Source organism: Mustelus asterias, chromosome 29 (assembly GCF_964213995.1).
Source record: "Mustelus asterias chromosome 29, sMusAst1.hap1.1, whole genome shotgun sequence".
Classification (NCBI taxonomy): Eukaryota; Metazoa; Chordata; class Chondrichthyes; order Carcharhiniformes; family Triakidae; genus Mustelus; species Mustelus asterias.
The window spans coordinates 17,007,316-17,033,482 of record NC_135829.1 but is presented as its reverse complement, the minus strand read 5'-3'; the positions used below and the strand labels follow the sequence as shown (position 1 = coordinate 17,033,482).

General features: G+C 44.8%; 1 protein-coding gene across 1 annotated transcript in view; it reads left to right on the top strand.

Annotated features, from left to right (window-relative positions):
• Positions 1-26,167, top strand: part of tbc1d2b (TBC1 domain family, member 2B) — a 141,858-nt gene that overhangs the window by 41,411 nt on the left and 74,280 nt on the right. Inside the window, exon 3 of the mRNA XM_078200127.1 lies at positions 24,077-24,248. Coding sequence (XP_078056253.1) covers positions 24,077-24,248 — 172 coding nt within the window. The remainder of the gene's footprint in view (positions 1-24,076; positions 24,249-26,167) is intronic.

Below are 26,167 nucleotides of genomic sequence, written 5' to 3'. Positions count from 1 at the left end.
CCTGGGTGGGTTTGTGATTGGTGCAGACTCAATGGGCTGAATGGCCTGCTGCACTGTAGTGATTCTATGATTATCCCTCAGTATTCCAGCCTAGGCAGCATGTTCTTTAAAGATATTCCTCCCCCATACTTGGCTAGGTAAAATGTTAATGGAATTAATCAATTTTATTTACACTTGTTGTCTGGCCACTGCCTGTGTTGTAAAATCACTGATTACAATGATGGTTCAGTGAAGAGGATACCAAGTTGTTATGGGTCCACATAATCTGTAACCCTGTTGGAGCATGTCTATGCTTAATTACATTTTAAAATGATTATCATCAGAGTTTTATGATGAGATGCCGTACAGTAAAGAAGCTTTGTGTATACTGAGCACTTCACAGCTGGCAGGTTGGTAGTAAATTCATCCAATTGTCTCAAGCACAGAATACACAATTATCTTAATGTGGTGTCACCAATCTCCTATTGCTGCTCATCTTGATGAATGCTTCACTCCCGTTTGTAGCTGCGGACAGAAGCTGATTCACTGCAAGACATCAGGAGATCTGGCTTCTGTTTTGTTCTCAATTTGTGCTAAGAGTGAGGACTTGCCTATTTATAGTGGGCTGCAAGTTGAACAACCGCAGTATATGTACATGTAGCGTCCAATGGCAGCACGGTGACACAGTGGTTAGCACTGCTGCCTCACAGTGCCAGAGACCCAGGTTCGATTCCAGGCTTGGGTCACTGTCTACGCGGAGTCTGCATGTTTCCCCGTGTCTGCGTGGGTTTCCTCCGGGTGTTCTGGTTTCCTCCCACATCCGAAAGACATGCTGGTTAGGTGCATTGGCCATGTTAAATTCTCCCTCAGTGTACCCGAACAGGCGCCGGAGTGTGGCGACTAGGGGATCTTCACAGTAACTTCACTGCAGTGTTAGTGCAAGTCTATTTGTGACACTAATTAATAAACTTTAACAGCGGGGGAACTATCAACACTATCTTCCCTGCTGGGTGATCTTCTGTGTATGAATGGAGAAAAAACCCTTTGGCTTTTTCAATTCGCCAAGTTCAAATAATGGAAAAATAATTGAGCGGATCTGTCAGTCCAGTATATTGGTAGGTTTATAAAAATTCTTTTATGGGACATGGGCATCGCTGGCTAGGCCAGCATTCATTGCCCATCCCTAATTGCGCTTGAGAAGGTGGTGGTGAGCTGCTGTCTTGAACCGCTGCAGTCTGTGGTGTAGGTACACCCACAGCGCTGTTTGGGAGGGAGCTCTCGGATTTTGACCCAGTGACAGTGAAGGAACAGCGATAATGTCCCAAGTCAGGATGGCTTAAAGTAAAGTTTATTTATTAGTCACAAGTAAAAGCTTACATTAACACTGCAATGAAGTTACTGTGAAATTCCCCTGCGCCTTTTCGGGTCAATGTACCCAACCAGCACGTCTTTCAGACTGTGGGAGGAAACCGGAGCACCCGGAGGAAACCCACGCAGACACGGGGAGAGCGGGCAAAATCCACACAGACAGTGACCCAAGCCAGGAATCGAACCCTGGCGCTGTGAAGCAGCAGTGCTAACCACTGTGCTATCGTGCCGGCTTGGAGGGGAGCTTGCAGATGGCGGTGCTACCATACATCTGCTGCCCTTGTCCTTCTAGGTGGGAGAGATTGGAGGTTTGGAAGTTGCCATTTAAGGGGGCTTGGTGAGTTGCTGCAGTGCATCTTGTAAATGGTACACACTGCTGCCACTGTGTTGGTGCTGGAGAGAGTGAATGTGTAAGGTGGTGGTGGAAGGGGTGCCAATCCAGTGCTTTGTCCTGGATGGTGTTGAACTGCTCGAGTGTTGTTTGGAGCTGTACTCATTCAGGTAAGTGGAAATTGTTAATTTTTTAAAAACCATTTTAACATTTCCAGATGATAAAACAGTTTAGCAAGCATAATAGCCAAGTGTTTGGACCGGTAGGCTAGGCTTGTGGAATTACCCAAAACGGGGTTGGTTCCCCTCATAAAATCCCTACAGTACAGAAGGAGGCCATTCGGCCCATCGAGTCTGTACCAACCACAATCCCACCCAGGCCCTATTCCCGTAACCCCACGTATTTACCCTGCTAATCCCCCTGACACTAGGGTCAATTTAGCATGGCCAATCCACCTAACCCGCACATCTTTGGAGTGTGGGAGGAAACTGGAGCACCTGGAGGAAACCCACGCAGACACAGGGAGAAAGTGCAGACTCTACACAGACAGTGACCCGAGGCTGGAATTGAACCTGGTGCTGTGAGGCTGCAGTGCTAGCCACTGTGCCGCCCTGAACTCCTTCAAAGTTTCACAAGTCAGTAAATCTCTTGAAGCCCTCTCAAGTTACTTTTCAGATTAATTGTGTGCTGCTTGTCATTGGGATAGAAATGCTCATGAATGAAGCCTTTTCACAGAATTCCTACAGTGCAGAAGAAGGCCATTCGGCCCATCGAGCCTGCACCGATAACATTCTCACCCAGCCCATAACCCCATGTATTTACCTCACTAATCTCCCTAACCTACACATCTTGGGACACTAAGGGGCAATTTAGCATGGCCAATCCACCTAACCTGCACATCTTTGGACTGTGTGAGGAAATCGGAGCACCCGGAGGAAACCCACGCAGACACGGGAAGAAGTGAAAACTCCACACAAACAGTCACCCAAGCCGGGAATTGAACCCGGGTCGCTGGTGCTGTGAGGCAGCAGTGTTAACTACTGCGCCACCGTGCTGCCCCTTTTGCTACTTTGGACCCAGTAATATTAATCAGCACTCTGGTAAAATCCTGAGGGATTTTGAAAGGATAGATGTGGAGAAGATGTTTCCTCTTGTGGGGGACTTTGGTGCTGTTTAAAAATAAGGGGTTGCCCATTTAGGATAGAGATGAGAATGATTTTTTTCTGAGTATCGTGAACCTCTGGAACTCTCTTCAAAAGGCAGTGGAAGCAGAGTCTTTGAATATTTCAAAGGCAGCGATAGATTATTAATAAGCAGGGGAGTGAAAGGTTATTCGTTGATGGGAATGTGGGGTTGAGGTTACAACCAGGTCAGCCATGATCTTATTGAATGGTGGAGCAGGTTCGAAGGGCCGAGTGGTCTATTCCTTATTTAGTCGTTTGGTACCACGTATAAATGGCATGGGTCAGATACAGTACTAAACTCCCTTAAAGTTTCCATTACCAATGCTCTGCCTTTAAATGATTCTTAATGTGTAACATTATAATGTTTGGATAGAAACTTAGTTCAATACAAAGGCAGTTGGATTACGTCTGCCAAAGAATACATCTTCATAGAAAATACCTGAACATTTTTTAATAGGAATTTTTTGAATCGATGTTACGAGAGTAGGCTAGGAAATGCAGGACTTTCATTAACTGCAGGGCATTGGTGTTGGTGAAAACTAGTAAGCTAGTTTGAGTTGTCAGTCAAAGGCATTTCATGTACAATGGTTTAATACTCAAAATGGCCGTCCAGTAAACAAGTGGAGGCAAAACTCTGGAATCACTCGAGCATTAAGGGGGGGGGGGTGGCAGAGCTCGAGGGAAAAGGAGCAAGTGAGTTGAAAGATCTTCCTCTTGTAGTTTAATGTCAGCATTTGACCAAATGATCAGAGCAACTCCTCCTGCCTCTTCACACTTTTTTTTACCCATTCCCACTCCCCAGCTGTTCTATCAAATCTACTAAGCCATGTTGCTGCCACTGGATCTGGATTGTACAATGCACACTGGACAATGTTAAAGATGGTTTCCTTTACAATTTGTTTTGGGGGTTTCGCTCACGTTTGAGATTTCTTTTACGTTTGTTCATAGAATAGAATTTCATAAAGTCCCTACAGTGCAGAAAGAGGCCATTCGGTCCATCCAGTCTGCACTGACTCTCCGACAGAGCACCTTACCCAGGCCCATTCCTTATAACGTTATGTATTTACCCTGCTAATCCCCCTAACCTTCCCATCTTTAGACACTAAGGGGCAATTTAGCATGGCCAATCCACCTAACCTGCACATCTTTGGATACTAAGGGACAATTTAGCATTGCCAATCCACATAACCTGCACATCTTTGGAGTGTGGAAGGAAACCGGAGCATCTGTAGGAAACCCACACAGGGAGAATGTGCAAACTCCACACAGACAGTGACCCAAGGCCGGAGTTGAACCCGAGTCCCTGGCGCTGAGAGGCAGCAGTGCTAACCACTGTTAACCTTGACATGCTGAAATTGTTGCATGTTATGTTTCAAACAAACATACCTATAATTTATTTACAGCTAAATTAATGCCTGTACATTCAGCTTAATATCTTAGTTTTTGTGTCTGCTTTTCTGGAAGTAATGGTGAAAAACAGCTCTGGAATTAGAAGTGAATATGATATGAATTAAATAGATAGAATTGACATTTTCAGGTGGAACTGCTCACTAACTTCCAGTACGTGATCTGTACGAGACTGTTTAATTTCTGTATTGTACTCTAGTGCCCACTTAGAACCGAGATGACTCTCTCCACACTCCATTCACAAAGAATTGGGTCCACGAGTTGAAGGAAAACTTTGAACCCGACAGTCTGGAGATCTGAAAGCAGGTCCCAAAGGGGTAATGAAATAAAAACAGGAAGTGCTGGTCTGGCAGCATCTGTGGAGGAACCAAATTAACAATTAGAGTCCAATGTGACTTTTCTTCCCAGGGGGATAGTACCATGTAATAACCACTGCATAGACCAAGCGTACTGTTATTTAGAATCATTCAGCTTCCTAATCAAAGGGTTGACTCTAATGTAATGTCAAAATAGAAACTAGAGGCAGGAGTAGGTCCCCCTAGAATCCCTTGATCCCTTTAACCCCAAGAGCTATATCGATTTGTACTGTTATTTAGAATCATTCAGCTTCCTAATCACATTTTCCCACTTCTTCAGCAATGATCCCAATAGGGGACTCCCCTCGTGGGGAAATCTAGAACTGGGGCACATAATTTCCAAATAAGAGTCTCATTTAAAACCGAGGTGAGGAGAAACTTCTCTTTCTTGATTGACAAGTGAGTCGAGGGTTATAGGGCAAGGCAGAAAAGTGGACCTATGGCCACACCAGGTTAATCATGATCTTACTGAACGGCGGAGCAGCCTTGAGGGGCTACTCCTCCTATTTCTTATGCTCTGAGTGAGATTGCCAGTTTCCGGTGGATATATAAACTCAGTGACCTAGATTCAGATGTTCCAGCTTATCTGGTTTATGGACTGATATTGAGAACACGCAGATCTCTGGAAAGGAAGGCAGCACATTGTTGCCACCCAGTCTTGGAAGGAATGCATTAAGGAACATATGGGCAAATGTTTCTTGAGGTGCTTTTTGTATCGTGGGCAAGTTATTTGCTAAATACTGGAGTGATTTGTTTACAGATGGTCCAGGAAATGCGATCAACAAAACCACAAGTGCAAACAGGATGTGTTGTGAAGGAAGCCATAATGTGTTTGTAAGATGGAAACTTTGAGTGCTGAATGTTTAACAGAGACAATTTCTTATATAAATTATAGATATTAATTGTAGAACATTTAATCTCCTCAAAGGTGATGCATTAATTTCATGAATGCACAAAGCAAATTAATGGGCTTTCCATCGTTTTGCTGTGAAATGCGATTTGGTATAACCTTTCTAAGGAAGGAGAGAAGCCATAGAATCCCTACAGTGCAGAAAGAGGCCATTCGGCCCATCGAGTCTGCACCGACAGCAATCCCACCCAGCCCCTATCCCCATAACCCCACATATTTACCCCACTAATCCCTCTAATCTACGCATCCCGGGACACTAAGGGGCAATTTAGCATGGCCAATCCACCTAACCCGCACATCTTTGGACTGTGGGAGGAAACCGGAGCACCCGGAAGAAACCCACACAGACACGGGGAGAACGTGCAAACTCCACACACAGTCACCCAAGCCAGGAATCGAACCCAGGTCACTGGAGCTGTGAGGCAGCAGCCTTTTGCATGGAAGCATGCCTGGAAGATGCTGTTGATTCGCGTCAGTCAATCGCGTGCTTCCAGTTAAATGATGGAATTCTGGCTTTGTCATTTTGCTCTTCCAATTTAAAGCACATTTTTTAATGGCCAAGAAACCCAAGCTGAGAGTTTTGTGTTAAAGTGCTTCAAAATTCCCCAGCCCAATCCCATGTAGAGAGGTCAGCACGGCGGCACAGTGGTTAGCACTGCTGTCTCACAGTGGCAGGGACCCGGGTTTAATTCCAGCCTCGGGTGACTGTTTGTGTGGAGTCTGCACGTTCTCCCCGTGTCTGCGTGAGTTTCGTCCGGGTGCTCCGGTTTCCTCCCACACTCCATAAAGATGTGCAGGCTAGGTGGATTGGCCATGTTCAATTGCCCCTTAGTGTCCCAAGATGGGTATGTTAGGGGGGTTAGCAGGGTTACAGGGACAGGGGCTGGGGGTGGGCCTGGGTAAGATGCCCTGTTGGAGAATCAGTGCAGTCTCTCCAACAGGACATCTTACCTTCCGCACTGTTGGGATTCTGTGAAATGCGTAAGAATTGGAGGAGCAGAGAGATGTGCGAGTTTGTAGGGCTAGTGGTGGTTATAGAGATAGGGAGGGCAGAGGTCACTGGAGGGTTAGAAAATAAGGATGGAAATTTTAAAATCAAGGCATTGGTGGACTGAATCTATATGGGTTTCCAAGCACAGGAATGATAGGTGATCAGGACGTGGTGTGAATTAGGATACAAGCAGCAGAGCCCAGAAATAGGAAACAGTGGCAGATGTTTATTTTCCTCCCTCTCAGCTTGGAGACACTTAATCGTTAAGATCATGCAACGCTAAGAAGAATTTGAACCAGGAAACTTTCTGGTCCCTGTGTACAGACCACAGTGAGTCACCAGACTGGCAACACCAAATCATTGCTTTGCACAGGAGCATAGTTATTTACTGGGGTGCAGGATGACTGGACGCAAAATGTCACTCACGGGTGAACATATAGAGAAGTCTCTCATTTCACAAGCTAGTATGACTTTTACTCAAGGTGCTGTGCTTCCCTTGTGCGAAGGTGGGCTCAAGAAAGCTAGTGAGTTATTCTTGATCTTTAACGACATTTTGTAGTGAAGAGGAAAGCGTTAGACAGTTGCCTTGTGCTTATAAAATAGTAGTAGGAAAAAGTAAAGGGTAAAACTATTCTTAACGTGACAGTTCCAATGATTCATAGGTCAAAGAGCTCACTATACAATCATGATAAAGGGGTCATTTAATTAAAAACAATTTTTTATATGTGAGCATTGGTTGAAGCATAGGTGGCAACCCACCCAGCCTTTATGACAGAAAAGGTTTGTAGATTTTTTTCGCCCAAAACAGCCGTGGTCACAGTCACATCCTCCCAACAGTAACCGCAGGGTGTTGCAACTTTGTCCTTTTGAGTTGATACCATCGTCCAGGCTGCTGATGTGTGGGTGGGACGAGACGTTATCCAACTCGAGAGGGGGTCATTTTTGTCCTGATGTGTTGTGGTGTTTTGGGTTTAGGCTGTGGGCTTTCTGTTGTAAACATAGCTGGCTTTTTCCACTCTTCCTGACCCACTACTCCAGTGTTGGCTTTGTGCGTTTCTAGTTAAAGCACGTCTCATATTCTTTTAGTGATCTAGTTAAGAACTATGCTGTATAGAGTTTCCATGACCCTACAGTCACAGTGCATTTGGCAGGGCAGGGGGCTGCAGATTAAATATTGTAACTTGCCTTTGTGACATAGAAACTTGGGGAGCCAAGGGCAGATTTGCAGTTTTCCTTGCTGGGGGCAATTGTGCATGTGATAGTTGAGTGGCTTTAAGTTTTAAAGTTTATTTATTAGTGTCACAAGTGGGCTCACATTAACAGTGCAGTGAAGTTACTGTGAAAATCTAGTCGCCACACTCAGGTGCCTGTTCGGGTACACTGAGGGAGAATTTAGCATGGCCGATTCACCTAACCTGCACGTCTTTCAGACTGTGGGAGGAAACCGGAGGAAACCCATGCAGACACGGGGAGAACGTGCAGACTCTGTACAGACCCAAGCCGGAACCCTGGTGCTGAGGCAGCAGTGCTAACCACTGTGCCGCCACCATTTGTGATCTTTTGTGTTGGTGCTGTGCTGTTCTACTTGATCTGGCAGATGGCCCTTCTTTGTGAAGATGGAGAGATTGCCGTTTGAGAGTTCTGAACTGCAGGCATCCGTTTCCAGACCACATTTGTTTCTAATTTGAAAGTGTGCCAAAATATTTAACGGCTGCAAGAATAGTCCAGACTTGTTGCAAAGCTTCAGTTCCAAAGCTGGCCAAAACCAACGGAAAACATTGGGATATTAATGCCTTTGTTTTGGCTTTGCGCGGAAAGGAAGAAAACAGGACTAGAATCCATTCAGCAGCCTTGTTTAAACTGATGTGTTTTATATCAGTGCAAGTACTGGACCAGGTACGGTGGCACAGTGGTTAGCACTGCTGCCTCAGCGCTAGGGACCCGGGTTTGATTCCCGGCTTGGGTCACTATCTGTGCGAAGCCTGCACGTTCTCCCCGTGTCTGCGTGGGTTTCCTCCCGGTGCTCCGGTTTCCTCCCACAGTCCAAAGGACGTGCTGGTTAGGTGCATTGACCGTGCTAAATTCTCCCTCAGTGTGCCCAAACAGGTGCCGGAATGAGGCGACTAGGGGATTTTCACAGCAACTTCATTGCAGTGTTAACGTAAGCCTACTTGTGACGAATAAATAACGACTGTTTTTGTCTTGTGCAAGTGTGCCGTTAGACCTGCTGCGATTCACCGCCATGTGACAGTGTTTTCCAGCAGTCCTGTTGACACCCTAAACAGAAAACGACGGTTACACTAATCAAGCTCCTTGTTTGGGGAACTGATATCTGGCAGATATTCGAATAGAGGAAGATGGAATTTTGGGATTGTTCTTCTGTTCTCCCCCCCCCTCCATCCCCCTGCCTCCACGTTATCCAGGGTTGTTGAATGTAACTGCAGCACCCTCGCTGCTTCATTGCCTGGGATCACCCTGAGGAAAATCCGAATCTGAGATTTGAATGTGGAATAATGAAAATATTAAGGGTGTCAGTAGAGATGCACATTTACCATTCCTCCTTGCGATGCAGTGCCCGAGACCTACCAGACCGTCTGGGTTAATTGTTCCAAATCTCTGATGGTAAGAGGGGTCACACGACATCAGGTTATAGTCGAACAGGTTTATTGAAAATCACAAGCTTTTGGAGCGCTGCTCCTCCAGCAGGTGAAGTGGAGAGAGGTGCGCAGGCACACAATATATGGGCGGACTGATGATAGCCTGACACACTCACATGATCGAGTGTCAATGGATAAGTGCTGACAGTGCAGTGAAGATAAACAATCCCCTTTCTACTTGTTGCCCTCATGTTATAACTTTGTGTTGCCGGCAAATTTATTAACTATACTCTGTTCCATAATATAACTTCTGTTATCCTCAACTCTACCAACTGGAGTTCTCTATTAACCGGAACTGAGGTTAGATTGAGATCAGTAGTTACCAGCAACCTGTCCTCGCTTCAGTCTCTGCATTCTCTGTTCTGTAGCACCATGCTGCCTTGGCACCACTCACTAGATTTATGCGCTACCCCCACCCCTCGTGGGACCTCAGCGCGCCTGTGATCACCCCTGGAGCCTTTCATTGGATGAAAACGTGGAACTACCCTTCGCTAATCGCCTCTCATTCTCAGAGTATGCCGAATGGCATTGATTTTCCTGTGTACTCTCATCGTGAAGCAGCAGTGGCAGTCCCAGGGCAAAGCCCCGTCGAACTTCAGTAGTTACATTTTCTACAGGCCCAGCGTTTTTTTTCTCTCATTGCTGAAGTTGACAATGTGCTAACCATTCCACTAGCATTGTCCTTTCTTCCTGCACGGGCAGTGGCTTTTCCAAAATCCCCCTAATCTGAATCAACTGGATTACCCTCTCATAGGGATAATCTTCTCCAAGCTAAACACATTTTGAGGTCTGCCTCACACAAATTGTTAATCTTCGTTAATCCGGTTTAAATAGTCAAATAACTGGGATTTTTTGAGAATTCGCCCTACATCTCATGGTGGCATGATTCCTGGCTTGTCTGTGCGGAGTCTGCACGTTCTCCCCGTGTCTGCGTGGGTTTCCTCCAGGTGCTCCGGTTTCCTCCCACAGTCTGAAAGACGTGCTGGTTAGATGCATTGGCCATGCTAAATTCTCCCTCGGTGTACCCGAACAGGTACCGGACTAGGGGATTTTCACAGTACCTTCATTGCAGTGTTAATGTAAGCCGATTTTTGACACAAATAAATATGGCTCAGTTGGTTAAAGCAGGAAGTAACAAGCCAATGGTAGGGCTGTTCTTCTAGGCCTTAGCACTTCTGGCCTGTGAAAGTAAGACTCAGTCAGGATTTGTGCTCCTGGCTGCTATTCAGCAGCATCCGCTCGAAATCTTCTTGTGGGCTTGAGATAAGAATAGGAGAGATTTGTCTGTGATACTACCTGCGATTAACTTGCTTACTGTTATCTCCACACTCTAAGTGGCACTAATCAGCAAAACCACTTGTTCAAACCTTGATGGGAAAGTCAGCAAACTTAAATAACTGAACTACCCCAAGTTATAAAATCAGAATTTGTCAGACCGACTGCACACTGATCCAAGACCAATCGGTCTGCAGCCAAAGTCATTTCAATGACATTTAACAACATTTAACGCTCTTCGTCTTTTGTTGGAATACTTAAAACTCTGCAATATGTGCAGCAGTAACAATGCAGAGAGTGGGGAATGGGGTTGTCTGAAGCAGACATTGGGATTGCCAGCTGAATCAGACAGGGATTGGGAACTGTAGCCAGGAAGGATTTTTTTTTTGTTCTGTTGCTGTGCCTGGTTTTGATCGCAGGTCGGGCTCTGTTTTTAAGTAAGGTTGTCAGAGCTGCCTAGCTTGAAGCAGAAGTTATTGCTACAAACAGTAAGACCATAGACTCAGCAAGTGCTGTGATCTGGCCTGTAGAACATCCCCCATTTTAATTATGTTGGTGGCGATGTCTTTAACTGCCAGACCTGTGTGCTCCTTCCCTCGATCTCTCTCTCGTTCACACTCTCATTCACTCCTCTAATATGCTTTTAAACCTCTCATTTTGACAAAGCTTTTGGTCACTTGCCCAAACCTTCTCTTATTTTGTTTGTCCAATTTTGTTTGCTAAGTTTCCAGTGAAGTGCCTTGGGATGTTTAGCTTTGTGAACAGCCATTACACAAGTACACGTTGTGCTGTTACGGTCAGTTTAATGCATGTGTTAAGCACTTTATTTGCTTTGAAAATTCTTAAGGACTGTGTGTCAACTTTGACCCGTATGAGCAACAGCAGCGATGAAAGCTGTGTCAATGTTATGTATGGAAGTTTTCAGTCCCGGAGGAAGTGCCAGTTTGGTATGTTTTGAAATTGGGTTTCATTCTGACACCACTAGAAATAGAGACTTGACTAGTAAAATAGGACTTTGGAAAATCTTTCTCGCACTCTCTCTTCCTCATTTGCTCCAGCCCCTTGGTTCTAATCTTTGTTCCTTTGCAGAACCCGTAGCCTCTCCGTACTACTCCTCCTGCTGCTGTTCGCAAAGTATCTCCAATAAGTTTTCAAATAAGGGACAAAAATAGCTTAATTCTCTCCCAAGGAGCAAAAGGAGTATTGTCTTTGATGGTATTGGCCTATTTCCCAGATGTTGAGAAGTGCAGTTTGATATCTTCTCCACTGATCTCTTACATATTCAAAACATGGAATGTGACTTTCCAGAACTAATGGAGGATTTGTCTGTGTGTCAGCAATGCAAGAGCAGGCCATTCTGCCATCCCATGACACTGTGGTGTGACGACTCCATTCCTACTATCACAGGTACTAATCTTCAGCCAATACAGTTTACTCCATGTGATGTAGGGACAGCTGAGTGTATAGAATGCAGCAAAGTTGTGCTGCTACAGACATGTGCTCCAGAACAAGCCGTGCCCTAGCCAAGTTGTTCCAGTACAACAGCTACAACACTGGCACATAACTGCCTATGTGGAAAATTGCCCAGGTATGTCCTGCGTACACACAGCTGAACAAATCCAAACTGGCGAGTTAGCGCCCCGTCACTCTGCTCTGGGTGATAAGCAAAGTGATGGAAGGGGTAGCTCGGAGGGTTATCAAGCGGTATGTAATCGCCAAAAAAATACCAGTCTTTACATTGGCTAAAAATGAGCCTTTTAGCTGCTGTTCGCTGATTTGGGGACTGATTTATCCCTGAAATTTTGTGTACCTTTGCTAATACGAGTTATTTTGTAGGATTGCCCCCAGCTGGTTTCACTTCTCCCGGTCACTGACGGGATACAAATTTGTAAGTGTTAAAGATATTTCAGAACAGTGTCTCGGTCTCTATAATATTTACTATAATTCTTTCCCAGCGATCGCAACTTTTAATGTTGCTGACTTATTTTACAGCTGAACTGCCGTTGAAACAAATCTCAAATTGGGCCCCTCCAATTTCAGCGAGTAGCTGAGCCAGTAGGATCCAGGTGTGATTTTTAGCTTTTGCTCAGTGAGCTGATTGCAACCACGCCAGTAACATGGGCTTTACAGTTGGGAGTTTTCCCAGATTTGTTCCTCGTTTAGCCTAAGATTTTTCTTTTTTTCCCCTCTCCCAGGAAGGGGGTTGGGTTGAGTTCAATCATAGAAACTTAGAATCATAGAAACCCTACAGTGCAGAAAGAGGCCATTTGGCCCATCGAGTCTGCACCGACCACAACCCCACTCAGGCCCTACCCCTCATATCCCTACATATTTACCCACTAATCCCTCTAACCTACGCATCTCAGGACACTAAGTAGGTAGGTAGAAGGACAAGGGTTAGCAGATAAATGGGAACACCACCACTGCCAGTTCCCCGCCAAGCCACTCATAATCCTGACTTGGAAATATATCAGCCGTTCCTTCACAATCGCTGGGTCGAATCCTGGAATTCCCTCCCTAATAACATAAGAAATAGGAGCAGGAGTAGGTAATCTAGCCCCTGAAGCCTGTTCTGCCATTCAATAAGATCATGGCTGATCTGATAGTGGGTTCAGTTCCACTTACCCGCCCGCTCCCCATAACCCTTAATTCCCTTGATGGTTAAAAATCTATCTATCTGTGACTTAAACACATTTAACGAGGTAGCCTCTACTGCTTCATTGGGCAGAGAATTCCAAAGATTCACTACCCTCTGGGAGAAGAAGTTCCTCCTCAACTCTGTTCTAAATTGACTCCCCTGTATTTTGAGGCTATGCCCCCTAGTTCTTGTTTCCATTGTAAGTAGAAATAACCTCGCTGCTTCTACCCTGTCTAGCCCCTTCATTACCTTATATGTCTCTATAAGATCTCCCCTCAACCTTCTAAGCTCCAATGAGTACAGGCCCAGTCTACTCAATCTCTCCTCATAAGCTAACCCCCCTCATCTCCAGAATCAACCTGGTGAACCTTCTCTGTACCCCCTCCAAAGCTAATATATCCTTTCTTAAATAAGGGGACCAAAATTGTACACAGTACTCTAGTTGCGGCCTCACCAGTACCTTGTACAGTTGCAGCATGACCTCCCTGCTTTTATACTCCATCCCTCTCGCGATAAAGGCCAACATTCCATTTGCCTTCTTGATCACCTGCTGCACCTGCAAACTGAGTTTTTGTGATTCATGCACAAGGACCCCCAGGTCCCTCTGCACAGTAGCATGTTGTAATTTTTCACCGTTTAAATAATAGTCCATTTTACTATTATTCCTTCCAAAGTGGATAACCTCACACTTACCAACGTTATACTCCATCTGCCAGATCCTTGCCCACTCACTTAGCCTATCCAAATCTCTCTGCAGACTCTCTGTGCCCTCCACTCAATGGCATTCTGGGTCAACCCACAGCACGAGGACTGCAGCGTTTCAAGAAGGTAGCTCACCACCACCACCACCTCAAGGGATGGGCAATAAATGCTGGCCCAGCGACGTCCATGTCCCACGAATGAATGAAAAACATTGGTTACAATTTTCATGGACCAGCTGCTCCTTTTTCATATATCCCTGTTTAACACCACTGATGTGACAGAAGGTGTCTTAAGCAATAGAAATTAAATAAAAGTTAAGGCACTGTTAGTAAAGGCTTCTATAGACAAAGCATTGTGATTGTCTCAACCTTAATCTCTTTTAACCTCCAACCCCATCATTTATCATTTAGATGTAAATATTTTCTGTCACACTACATGTACATTGCTGGATTGATTGCTTTGCAGCGATGGTTATTGTCTTTAACAACTTAACTGTTGGAATAACCTCTAGTTTTGTTTGGGGTTATCTGGAGATGGAGATGAACCACCCCTGTTCTCATAGAATCCCCACAGTGCAGAAGAAGGCCATTCAGCCCATCGAGTCTGTACCGACCACAATCCCACCCAGGCCCTATCCCCTTACATTTACCCTAGCTAGTCCCCCTGGTACTAAGGGGCAATTTAGCATGGCCAATCCACCTAACCAGCACATCTTTCAGTCTGTAAGAGGAACCAGAGCACCCGGAGGAAACCCACGCAGACACGGGAGAACATGCAGACTCCGCACAGTCACCCAAGCCGGGAATTGAACCCAGGTTCTCAGCCGGTCTGCTTTTCCTTTCTACTTGATGACTAAACTGCGAGATGCAGTGGAATCTGAAGGTGTGACTCAAATTGTGTAATGAATTGGATATAAAATGAAAGACATGGCCAGACCATGGCAGATGACGTTTAATGCAGCCAACTGCAGAGTACGTAATGGGTGGCGCAGTGGTTAGCACTGCTGCCTCACAGCGACAGGAACCTGAGTTCAATTCCAGCCTCGCGTCACTGTCTGTGTGAAGTTTGCACATTCTCCCCGTGTCTGCGTGGGTTTCCTTCGGGTGCTCCGGTTTCCTCCCACACTCCAAAGATGTGCAGGTTCGGTGAATTAGCCATGCTAAATTACCCCTTAGTGTCCAAAGATGTGTAGGTTGAGAGGATTAGCGGGTAAATATGTGGGGTTACGGTGATAGGGCCTAGGTGGCATGCTCTGTTATAGTCAGTGCAGCCTCGACGGCCTCCTTCTGCATAGTAAGGATTTGATTTATTATTGTTGCATGTATTGGGATACAGTGAAAAAGTATTGTTTCTTGTGCGCTATACAGACAAAGCATACCATACTTTGTATAGGGAAAATAAATAACATGCATTAGATGAATAAAGCCAAGGGCAAAGCTCAAGAGATCTAGAGATCAGTAAACCTTAACAATAAAAATGTCCAACCAATGCTGAGTAGCAGTCAACAAATGGAACATGATTTAAACACTATCACCAAAATAGCAGTTTATCAGACACAAGCAGTCTTGATGAAATTGTATAAAGCTGTGTTGGGACTGGACCTTGCTACAAAGTGGAACTATCGGGCTAATCCTTACTGTTAGGGTTTGACTTATGAGGGAAAACTGACAAAGAAGCAAATTGCTCCATGGAAAAGTACCCTGGGATGCAAACAAAGCAAACTGGAAGGGCTCCAGAGTTCCTCAAAATCTGAGCTGTGTGAAATAAAGAAGGAATTTCACAGGAAATGCAGCCAATCCTGTAACTTGCCTCGCCCAGTTTAAAGTTTATTTATTAATGTCACAAGTCGGCTTACGTTCACGCTGCAATCAAGTTACTGTGAAAATCCCCTAGTCGACACACTCCAGCACCCTGTTCGGGTAACACTGAGGGAGAATTTAGCACGGCCAATGCACCTGACCACGTTTTACGGACTGTGGGAGGAAACCCACAGAGACATGGGGAGAATGTGCAGACTCCACACAGACAGTGACCCAAGTTAGGAATTGAACCTGGTGCCCTGTGAGGCAGCAGTGCCACCCACTGTGCCACCTATTGCATGTAGTGTCCATTTTAAAATGGATACCTGCAAATAAAGGCACGCAAGTTGCTTAGGTGTCCCTAATATGCGTTCTCTACTAATTAAAACATTTCAGCATGGTGATTTGTTCATTGTACATTTGGAAATACTGTTTTCAAACTAGGTGATGCTCTTTAAAACATACTGTTGATTTTAATATTTACGGAGCTCTTTGCTGCAGTAGCGAGAAGCAATGTTTTTCAAAGCCCTAAATTTATCTGGTTTGGTAAAAGGTGTGGGATTTTTTTCCTGTCCGCTGGGACACTTTTCTGGAAGGCTGCTAACTGGGGTAGTCTGTAAAAACATGAGCTCCCAGTCAGCTGGCTCGCGAGGAATCTTGCTGATCCTTTTTTGAAAAAAAACAATTGCCACTTGGACCTGTTCCTTCTGCATGTTCTCACCGCTTGTTTGGGACTTTAAATTTTCCATGGAGAAATGCAGCTTCTGTGTAAAGTGTTTGCCCGAGATGTCCACATGCTCTTCATGCTTCCCAATATAAGATTTCTATGCTTTCTGTATCCAGCAACATGAAGACACGACCCTGATTTGTGTTGTGATTTGGATTACTTGGTGCCTCTGAACTGTTGTGTGATCTGTTAGATCTCACAACAGTTCAGAGGTACCAAGTTTGTTTGAGTTATAAGGAGAGGCTGGATAGACTGGGACTTTTTTCCCTGGAGTATAGGAGACTTGAGGGTGATCTTATAGAGGTCTATAAAATAATGAGGGGCATAGATCAGCTAGATAGTCAACATCTTTTCCCAAAGGTAGGGGAGTCTAAAACTAGAGGGCATAGGTTTAAGGTGAGAGGGAGAGATACAAAAGGGTCCAGAGGGGAAATTTTTTCACACAGAAGGTGGTGAGTGTCTGGAATGAGCTGCCAGAGGCAGTAGTAGAGGTGGGTACAATTTTGTTTTTTAAAAAGCATTTAGACAGTTACATGGGTAAGATGGGTATAGAGGGATATGGGCCAAACACGGGCAATTGGGACTAGCTTAGGGGTTTAAAAAAAAAAGGGTGGCATGGACAAGTTGGGCCGAAGGGCCTGTTTCCATGCTGTAAACCTCTATGACTCTATACATAGAAATGTAGAATCCCTACAGTGCAGAAGGAGGCTACTCGGCCCATCGAGTCTGCACTGATCACAATCCCACCCAGGCCCAATCCCATGCATTTACCCTGCTAATCCTCCTGACGCTAAGTGCAAACAGACACAAAATCAAGTTGCAGAATACTGATTAGAATGCGAATCCTACAACCAGCCAGGTCTTAAAGGTACAGACAATGTGGGTGGAGGGAACATTAAACACAGGTTAAAGAGATGTGTATTGTCTCCAGACAGAACAGCTAGTGAGATTCTGCAAGCCCAGGAGGCAAGCTGTGGGGGTTACTGATAATGTGACATAAATCCAACATCCCGGTTTAGGCCGTCCTCATGTGTGCGGAACTTGGCTATCAATTCCTGTTTGCACTGTTTGAGAGCACATTTCCACTCCATCTGACAAAGGAGCAGTGCTCCGAAAGCTTATGGTATTTGCTACCAAATAAATCTGTTGGACTTTAACCTGGTGTTGTGAGACTTCTTACTGTGTTCACCCCAGTCCAACGCTGGCATCTCCACATCATGTCTATTTGAGAATACAGGTTCTCAGGAAACCAGGACATGTGGTTTCCTGAGAGCCTGTATTCTCAAATAGAGTCAGAGGTTTACCGCATGGAAACGGGCCCTTCGGCCCAACTTGTCCATGCCGCCCTTTATTTTTAAAACCCCTAAGCTAATTCCAATTGCCTGCATTTGGCCCATATCCCTCTATACCCATCGTACCCATGTAACTGTCTAAATGCTTTTTAAAAGATAAAATTGTACCCATCTCTACTACTACCTCTGGCAGCTTGTTCCAGACACTCACCACCCTCTGTGTGGAAAAAATTGTCCCTCTGGACCCTTTTGTATCTCTCCCTTCTCACCTTAAACCTCTGCCCTCTAGTTTTAGACTCCCCTACCTTTGGGAAAAGATATTGACTATCCAGCTGATCTGTGCCCCTCATTATTTTATAGACCTCTATAAGGTCACCCCTCAGCCTCCTACGCTCCAGAGAGAAAAGTCCCTGTCTATTCAGCCTCTCCTTATAACTCAACCCATCAAGTCCTGGAAATCTTTCACATTGCAATGAGAATGAAATTTATCATAAAATGAGATGAGTCCAACTCTTCAACTGTAAAAGGAATTTTTAAAAATGAACTTTATTGTTCACTTCCACTCTTTCTCCACATGTTCCACCCACTTCAACTTGGAATATCTCTCCAAGATAAATTGTCATACAACAGCAACATTGCAATAGAGAGTTTATTTTAAAAGTACTTCATTGGTGTTAAAATTTACTGGGGACATTCTGAGGTCGTTTAAATGGCTGTATAAATGCAAGTCTATTTTTCATCTAAACGAGCAAAACTTTGTCTACAAAGAGGCTTGTTTAATTTCTATTAATGAGCGTTACTGAATGATCACTAACAGCTGCCTATCCCTAATGTCTCACTGCACTAACCTGTCTGACATTGTTTATGTACTTGGTGCACAAAGGTGACTGACGCTTCCTGCATCAGTGTTGACCTCACCATAAGGGTGTAAGAACTAGGAAGAAGCCACTTGGCCCCTCAAGCCTGCTCTATCATTCAATTAAATCGTAGAATCATACAGCACGAAAACAGGCCTTTGGCCCACCATGTCTATGCTGGCCATCAAATAGCAATCTCTCCTAATCCCGTTTACCAGCACTTGGTCCATAGCCTACTAGGCCTTGGCGATTTGGCCAATCTGCTTTTTCCCTTAACTCCATTTTTTGTGTCTGTCCCACAAAACCCTTGATTCCCTTGGGAGGTGTTTCTAGAACAAACCATCTTGTGGTCTTTCCTGTGTGATTAATTTCAATTTTGGCCAAATTTTGGCCATTCTGTGATTAGAAGCTGGGTTCATAGCCTCCTTCTGCACTGTAGGGATTCTATTTGGCCCATTGAGTCTGCACTGACCACAATCCCACCCAGGCCCTATCCCCGTAACCCCACGTATTTACACTGCTAATTAAGCATGGCTAATCAATCTAACCCGCTCATCTTTGGACTGTGGGAGGAAACCGGAGCACCCGGAGAAAACCCACGCAGACACGGGGAGAACATGCAGACTCTGCATAGACAATGGCCCGAGGGCAGAATTGAACCCGGGTTCCTGGCGCTGTGAGGCAGCAGTGCTAACCACTGTGCCACCCACAGGTCAGGTTACTTTCACTTCAAATCCTTATGCCCAGCAAAGAGTGGAGGTTTTTATTCCGATAGAGTGGAAGAACAGTATGGTAACGCACCATGTTAATTTGTGAAACTCAACTCCATTGAAATCACAGATCTGTTCGGTTGCGCCTGCATGCATGAACTAGGGCGACAAGATTTGCGCGACAGTACACACTCTGGATGGTTTTCTCCTCCCTCGCCCTGGGTGTTGAGATCGACTATAGTGCCCTGCCACTGTTTTGTATAAGATTATCCAAGGCTTAAGCTTGAAATAAATCTCTGCATTTCCTGCTCCGTCACTTGCTCGCCTACTCGATGTTTAAGCGCCATCACAGGAGAGTTTGACTTGGGATTTGTGAAAAAAGCTTTTGGACAGCAGGACGAGAATGAAAAGAAAGTGGAGGAGCCAGTTGGATCACGTGCAAAGCAAGGATGGCTAGTTTCTTTACAGAGTAATATGGTACACCAGTGATATGATTAGAGGAAGAATATATAAATAGTTTTTAATAAAACCCCTACAGCGCAGAAGAGGCCATTTGGCCTATCGAGTCTGCACTGACTCTGATGGAGTATCTTGTCCAGGCCCATCCCTCCCCATGCGCCCCATCCTCATAACCACACACATTTACCTTGGCTAATCCATCTAACCTGCACATCTTTGGAGTGTGGGAGGAAACCGGAGCACCCGGAGGAAACCCACGCAGACACGGGGAGAACGTGCAAACTCCTCACAGTCATCCAAGGCCAGAATTGAACCCAGATCACTGGCGCTGAGAGGCAGCAGTGCTAACCACTGTGCCGCCCTTAGTTCCTGCATTTTCCAAGGTTTTTCTGATCAGAATGCATCAATAAATCAAAGGTCATTGGCAGTTTTGTTAGCTGGAGGCTACAGAACCGCTTGTGTGTATTCAGCTGTAGTGAAATACTGCAGTGTGTGTTACTTTCTACAAGCAACAACAATATAAATAACTAAATCTGCTTCTTGATGTAGAATCATAAATTCCTACAGTGCAGAAGGAGGCCATTTGGCCCATCAAGTCTGCACCGACCACGATCCCACCCAGGCCCTGTCCCCATAACCCTACTAAACCCCTGACACTAAGGGACAATTTAGCATGGCCAATCCACCTGACCAGCACGTCTTTCGGACTGTGGGAGGAAACCAGAGCACCCGGAGGAAACTCACGCAGACTCAGGAAGATCGTGCAAACTCCACACAGTGACCCAAGCCAGGAATAACAGTTTAGTCACAGTTGAGTACAAGGTAAAGTAGGAGCATGGACTTTGAGGGAAATAAAGTACAAATATGCTGCAATTCTTTTTCATGATTACTCTGGGCTAAATGGCATCAAATGGAGGTTTTCTGCACTGTTTTATATTCTGTTCCATGTGAATTTACCTGAGCCCCACACTTCAGATCACCGTTGGGTGCCAAACTTGTGATCTGGACTGTGCCACTCCCTGGCATGAGGAGCAGTTGCAAGATATGATGCGGGCAATGTATTCCTTTTGCTTCATTTCAGTCTGGGCCTTTGCAGTGCCTTAGAAATCTTCTGTAGTGTTGTACATTTTTATTGTAGTCTTTTGTCTCCCTCTCATTATGCAATACTTTGTGTATAAGAACATAAGAACTAGGAGCAGGAGTAGGCCATCTGGCCCCTCGAGCCTGCTCCGCCATTCAATAAGATCATGGCTGATCTTTTTGTGGACTCAGCTCCACTTACCCGCCCGCTCACCATAACCCTTGATTCCTTTACTGTTCAAAAATTTATCTATCCTTGACTTAAAAACATTCAATGAGGTAGCCTCAACTGCTTCACTGGGCAGGGAATTCCACAGATTCACAACCCTTTGGGTGAAGAAGTTCCTCTTCAACTCGGTCCTAAATCTGCTCCCACTTATTTTGAGGCCATGCCCTCCAGTTCTAGTTTCACTTACCAATGGAAACCACCTCCCTGCTTCTATCTTATCTATTGGCAAGTACAAACTTGTTTTGAAAACAGTTGTGATTTTTAACTGTAGTTATGTAAATGTTATTGTGAGCAGAAGTGTATTTATTATTGAAGCTGATTGTGTTGCTGTCAGGTAAGTAATATAAATATTAATGTTCTAACAAATATGCGGGAGGCTTGCCCTCCAGCGCAGCATAATTCGACTGGTCGGTACTGGGCTGGTGCAGCCTGAGTATATATAGATTGCTTGGGTACTGGTAGTTTGATTAAAATTATTCTTTTGTGTAGCAAATAAAATGAGGGAGGGGAAGAAAGGTTTTCAGCAGACTCTTGTGTTTTGGAGTGGCATCATTCCAGGTGACCTATGCCGTGCAGATGTGACCTTGTAATTTAGGCATTTAATTTAGGAAGTTGAGTGAGCTGTTTGTGGATAAACAATTTGAAGTAATTCAGAATTGCAAAGTCGTAGGAACCTTGCCCTCTGTTATCTGTCACAGTCTGAGGATAAAGGGTGGATGGTCTGGGACAGAGAGGAGGAGAAATTTCTTCACCCAGAGAGTGGTGAGCCTGTGAAATTCGCTACCACAAAGCAGTTGAGGCCAAAACATTGCATGTTTTCAAGAAGCAGATAGATACAGCACAGGCGAAGGGGATCGAAGGATATAGGGGGAAGCTTGGGTTGCTCCATAGTGCAAGTGCTTCACAGCAAGTGAAGTATATCTGAACTGGAGTCACTGTTGTAATATGGGAGACATGGCAGCCAATTTGAGCACAGCACCATCCCACAAATAGCATTAAGTTAACTCCATTATATTGGTTGATGGATTTCACCGGGAACTGTTGCTCACTTTTGATGTGGAGATGCCGGCGTTGGACTGCGGTGGGCACAGTAAGAAACCTCACAATACCAGGTTAAAGTCCAACAGGTTTATTTGGTATCACGAGCTTTCAGAGTGCTACTCCTTCATCAAGTGAGATACATAAGTGTATGTGACTCACCTGATGAAGAAGCAGTGCTCTGAAAGCTCGTGATACCAAATAAACCTGTTGGACTTTAACCTGGTGTTGTGAGACTTCTTCCTGTGCTCATTTTTGAGTAGCTGTCTGGGTTCTTGAAGGGCAAATGAGGCCTCAGTTTAACAGCAGATGTGCAAGTGTCAGCATGGATGATGTGGTCACACCTCAAGCCTTCTGACCCTGGCACAGTGGTGTTAGTACTGAGTGAAGTCTAACACGAGTGGGGTAGGATTGTGTTTGTGTGTCAGTCGACCACTGGGTGGCTATTTTTCATGTGTAACGCACAGCAGTGTGTAGGTAGTTTTTGGAATGTGGGAAACATCCCATCGGAACCTAAACTTATTCTCACCTAGCTGGCAGAAGGCATTTCCAGCCAGTGTTAATGGATCATGGTCAGAATCGGGATCTGTGGCTGGTTTTAAGACAAGGCAGCAGTTTGGGTTCTGCAATTGAAGTGGTGCCATGGGGATGGGAATTTCTGGGTGTTTAATGCAGTACCTCAACGCGCTCAGTATTAAACAAATGTTTGTTTCATGCTGAGTGCAATGACAGACTTCTCATTAGAAGTGCTCATTGAAGTGCATATTATCACGGTGGCACAGTGGTTAGCACTGCTGCCTCACAGTGGCAGGGACCCGGGTTCAATTCCGGCCTCGGGTCACTGTCTGTGTGGAGTTTGCACGTCCTCCCCCTGTCTGCGTGGGTTTCCTCCGGGTGCTCCGGTTTCCCCCCACAGTCCAAAGGTGTGCAGGTTAGGCTGATTGGCCATGCTAAATTGACCTTAGTGTTGGGGGGATTAGCAGGGTAAATATGTGGGATTACGGGGATAGGGCCTGGCTGGGATTGTGGTCGGTGCAGACTTGATGGGCCGAATGGCCTCCTTCTGCACTGTAGGGATTCTATGACAAATTGATCAGTGAAACAAGTAGAGATGTTAGTGTGTGCGTGAGCTTGCTGATGCCATAATTTAGTCTTTCCACCTTTAGTAATGTTGTGCCCACTGGGTAACTTCAAATTATCATATTTTTCCAACCCTCGCCATGGAATAATTAAATAATACCCAAGGATCCCTGAGTTTAAATTAAATTTGGATCTGCAGTAATTCAGTGGAGACATTTAGGCAGCACATCAGTTGCCTATAGAATGTAAATGTAAATGAATGTTTGGTCGAATTTAATTATTTTGGTTGTATATAGAGCCCGGCACGGTAGCACAGTGGTTAGCACTGCTGCTTCACAGCTCCAGGGTCCCGGGTTCGATTCCCGGCTCGGGTCACTGTCTGTGTGGAGTTTGCACATTCTCCTCGTGTCTGCGTGGGTTTCCTCCGGGTGCTCCGGTTTCTTCCCACAGTCCAAAGATGTGCGGGTTAGGTTGATTGGCCAGGTTAAAAATTGTCCCTTAGAGTCCTGGGATGCGTAGGTTAGAGGGATTAGCGGGTAAAATATGTGGGGGTAGGGCCTGGGTGGGATTGTGGTCAGTGCAGACTCGATGGGCCGAATGGCCTCCTTCTGCACTGTAGGGTTTCTATAAAAAAAAAAAAAATTCTATTATGCATCCATACCATAGAAAGCTCAACAGCATTGCTAATTTACTCAGAGAAATCTGTCGACCTAGTTCATTGAAACGCTAAACTTGCAATTTAATTTTGCCATATAAAGAAATCTAAGAACTTGTATCTTGTCCAATAATCTGCTTTATATTTGTACTCCTACTCATGTATTCTTTAGCTAAATCCTCAATATCCTGCTCGTTGTGTAGTCATGTTTTCCACTGTTTCTAAGGGAGACCAGTGAAATACTCCGAATGAAGGTTAACCACCATCCTGCTTTTGCTGAAGTATTTTCAGGAATGTTGGTTTATAGTGCTGTTGCTGTCTCTGGTAACTTTACCTTGTACATTGATTCCAGATGTACCCAGTCTTCCACAAGCAGCAAGTGACATTCACGAAAGTGCTAGAAATGTACTGGACGTAGTGGATGCACCAGAAACACTGGTGGGCGAACGAGCAGCAAGCTATCCATCTCCCGTACATGCCACGACTATTAATTTCTCCTTGAAGCATTGGGGAACGGAGATCAGGTGAGATGACGTCGCCTTGAGTTTCATGGAAAACTCTCCAGTTTCTGAATGCTGCCAAGCTTCTCCAGAACCATGGGGAATAAGTTTAAACACGTTAGGAATCCGAACTCGAGGGATGGAATGTTTTTCACACTGGGTGGCAGGTTTGTGCAATTGGTTGTTGGAGGCAGCTGAAGCATCCAGTGTATTTTGATCAAGAAACAAACTGTTGTCTTTCCAAAGAGAAGGGTTTGGTGGGATATAATGAAAGAGCAAGCAAAGGGAATTGACCTTTGAGAAGGAATTAGGCTTGTTATGTTCATACACCATCTCATCCTTAAAAATAATTTTAAGTCCACAAAGAGCAGGAAAATTCCAATCCCATGATTTACTGGCCCATTCTTTATCTCCATCATGGGGTTGTGGGGACAGGGCCTGAGTGGGATTATGGTCAGTGCAGATTCGATGGGCCGAATGGCCGCCTTCTGCACTGTAGGGATTCTATGATTCTATGAAAATGACATTTCCCCACTTTGTCAGACGAGCAGCGCCTCTCAGGATCGCCGCTAGAGAAAGTGGGGAACTGAAAGGCATCACTCAAGTGAGCCTGCCCAATATCTCATAATATTGTGGTCCATAAACTCCAAAGCAGACTAGTTACTGTAACAACACACAGTTGGCCTCACATACTTCCAACAAAAAGTAGGGTTTTATCACTCGACATGTTTTTATTCCATTTAAATTTTCAGCCATTTTAAGGAGTCCAAGTAGTTTCTTCAAATCTCTTAATATCTGCCAGGAGACAGTGTCTGGTTCTGAACAGCACTGAGCTTTCTGACCCCAAATCAATTTGCAGACTCTTTAGGAAAAAAGGATGTTTTATTTCCCAACAGACCAGTTTTATTCCCCATTTATTAACACCTCACATACCTCTGCTAGCAGTTTTGCAGGATTCTAAAGAAAACTACAATATATTAAATATTCAAAACATACGCTACAGGCTGGTAAACACGCACAACACCAGAGCATTAAGAAGTAAATGTGTTATGTTCTCACTTCAGTACAGAACTTGCAGTTGGTTGCAAACATAAATTAACATTTTAGGATAAATAACAGAAAGTAAGAATATTAGCTTTTTTTAAAAAAAAGTTGCATAACGTTATAAATTCAAAGTACTGTGGATACCAGTTAATGTAGTATCGGAAGGGAAGGTCTTTTTACATTCATTCAAAGGATGTTGGCTTCACTGGCAAGATCAGCATTTATTGCCCGTCTCCGAAAAGACAAAGGTGAACCACCTCCTTCAGCTCTTGATCAAAACTTTTAAGATCCTGAGGGTTATTGACAGGGTGGATGTGAAGAGGATGTTTTCTCGTGCTGGGAAGATTTACAACTAGAGGTCACTGTTTAATAATAAGGGATCATCCATTTAAGAAGTCTCACGACACCAGGTTAAAATCCAACAGGTTTATTTGGTAGCACAAGCCACAAGCTTTCGGAGCGTTGCAAAAGGAGCAGCGCTCCGAACGCTTGTGACTTGTGGCTACCAAACAAACCGGTTGGACTTTAATCTGGTGTTGTGAGATTTTTTACTGTGCTTACCCCAGTCCAGTCCATCTCCACATCATGTCATCCATTTAAGACAGAGATGAAAATTTCCTTTTCCTCTGGGCGTCCCGAGTCTCTGGGAAAAGGGCTATTCAATTAGTTTCTCTCCCCCTGCTCTTTCCCCATTGCTCTGCAATATTCCTCCCTGCAAGTATTTATCTAATTCCCTATTAGTTAGTTCCCTTACTATTACTATTGAAGCTGCTTCCAGCAGCCATTTCAAACAGAGCATGCTGGATCATAGCAGCTCGCTGGGTAAAAATGATTCTCCACATGCCCACCATAACAGTGGAAAAACAGGTGTCAAAATAAAGTATTTATTTCACAAGACA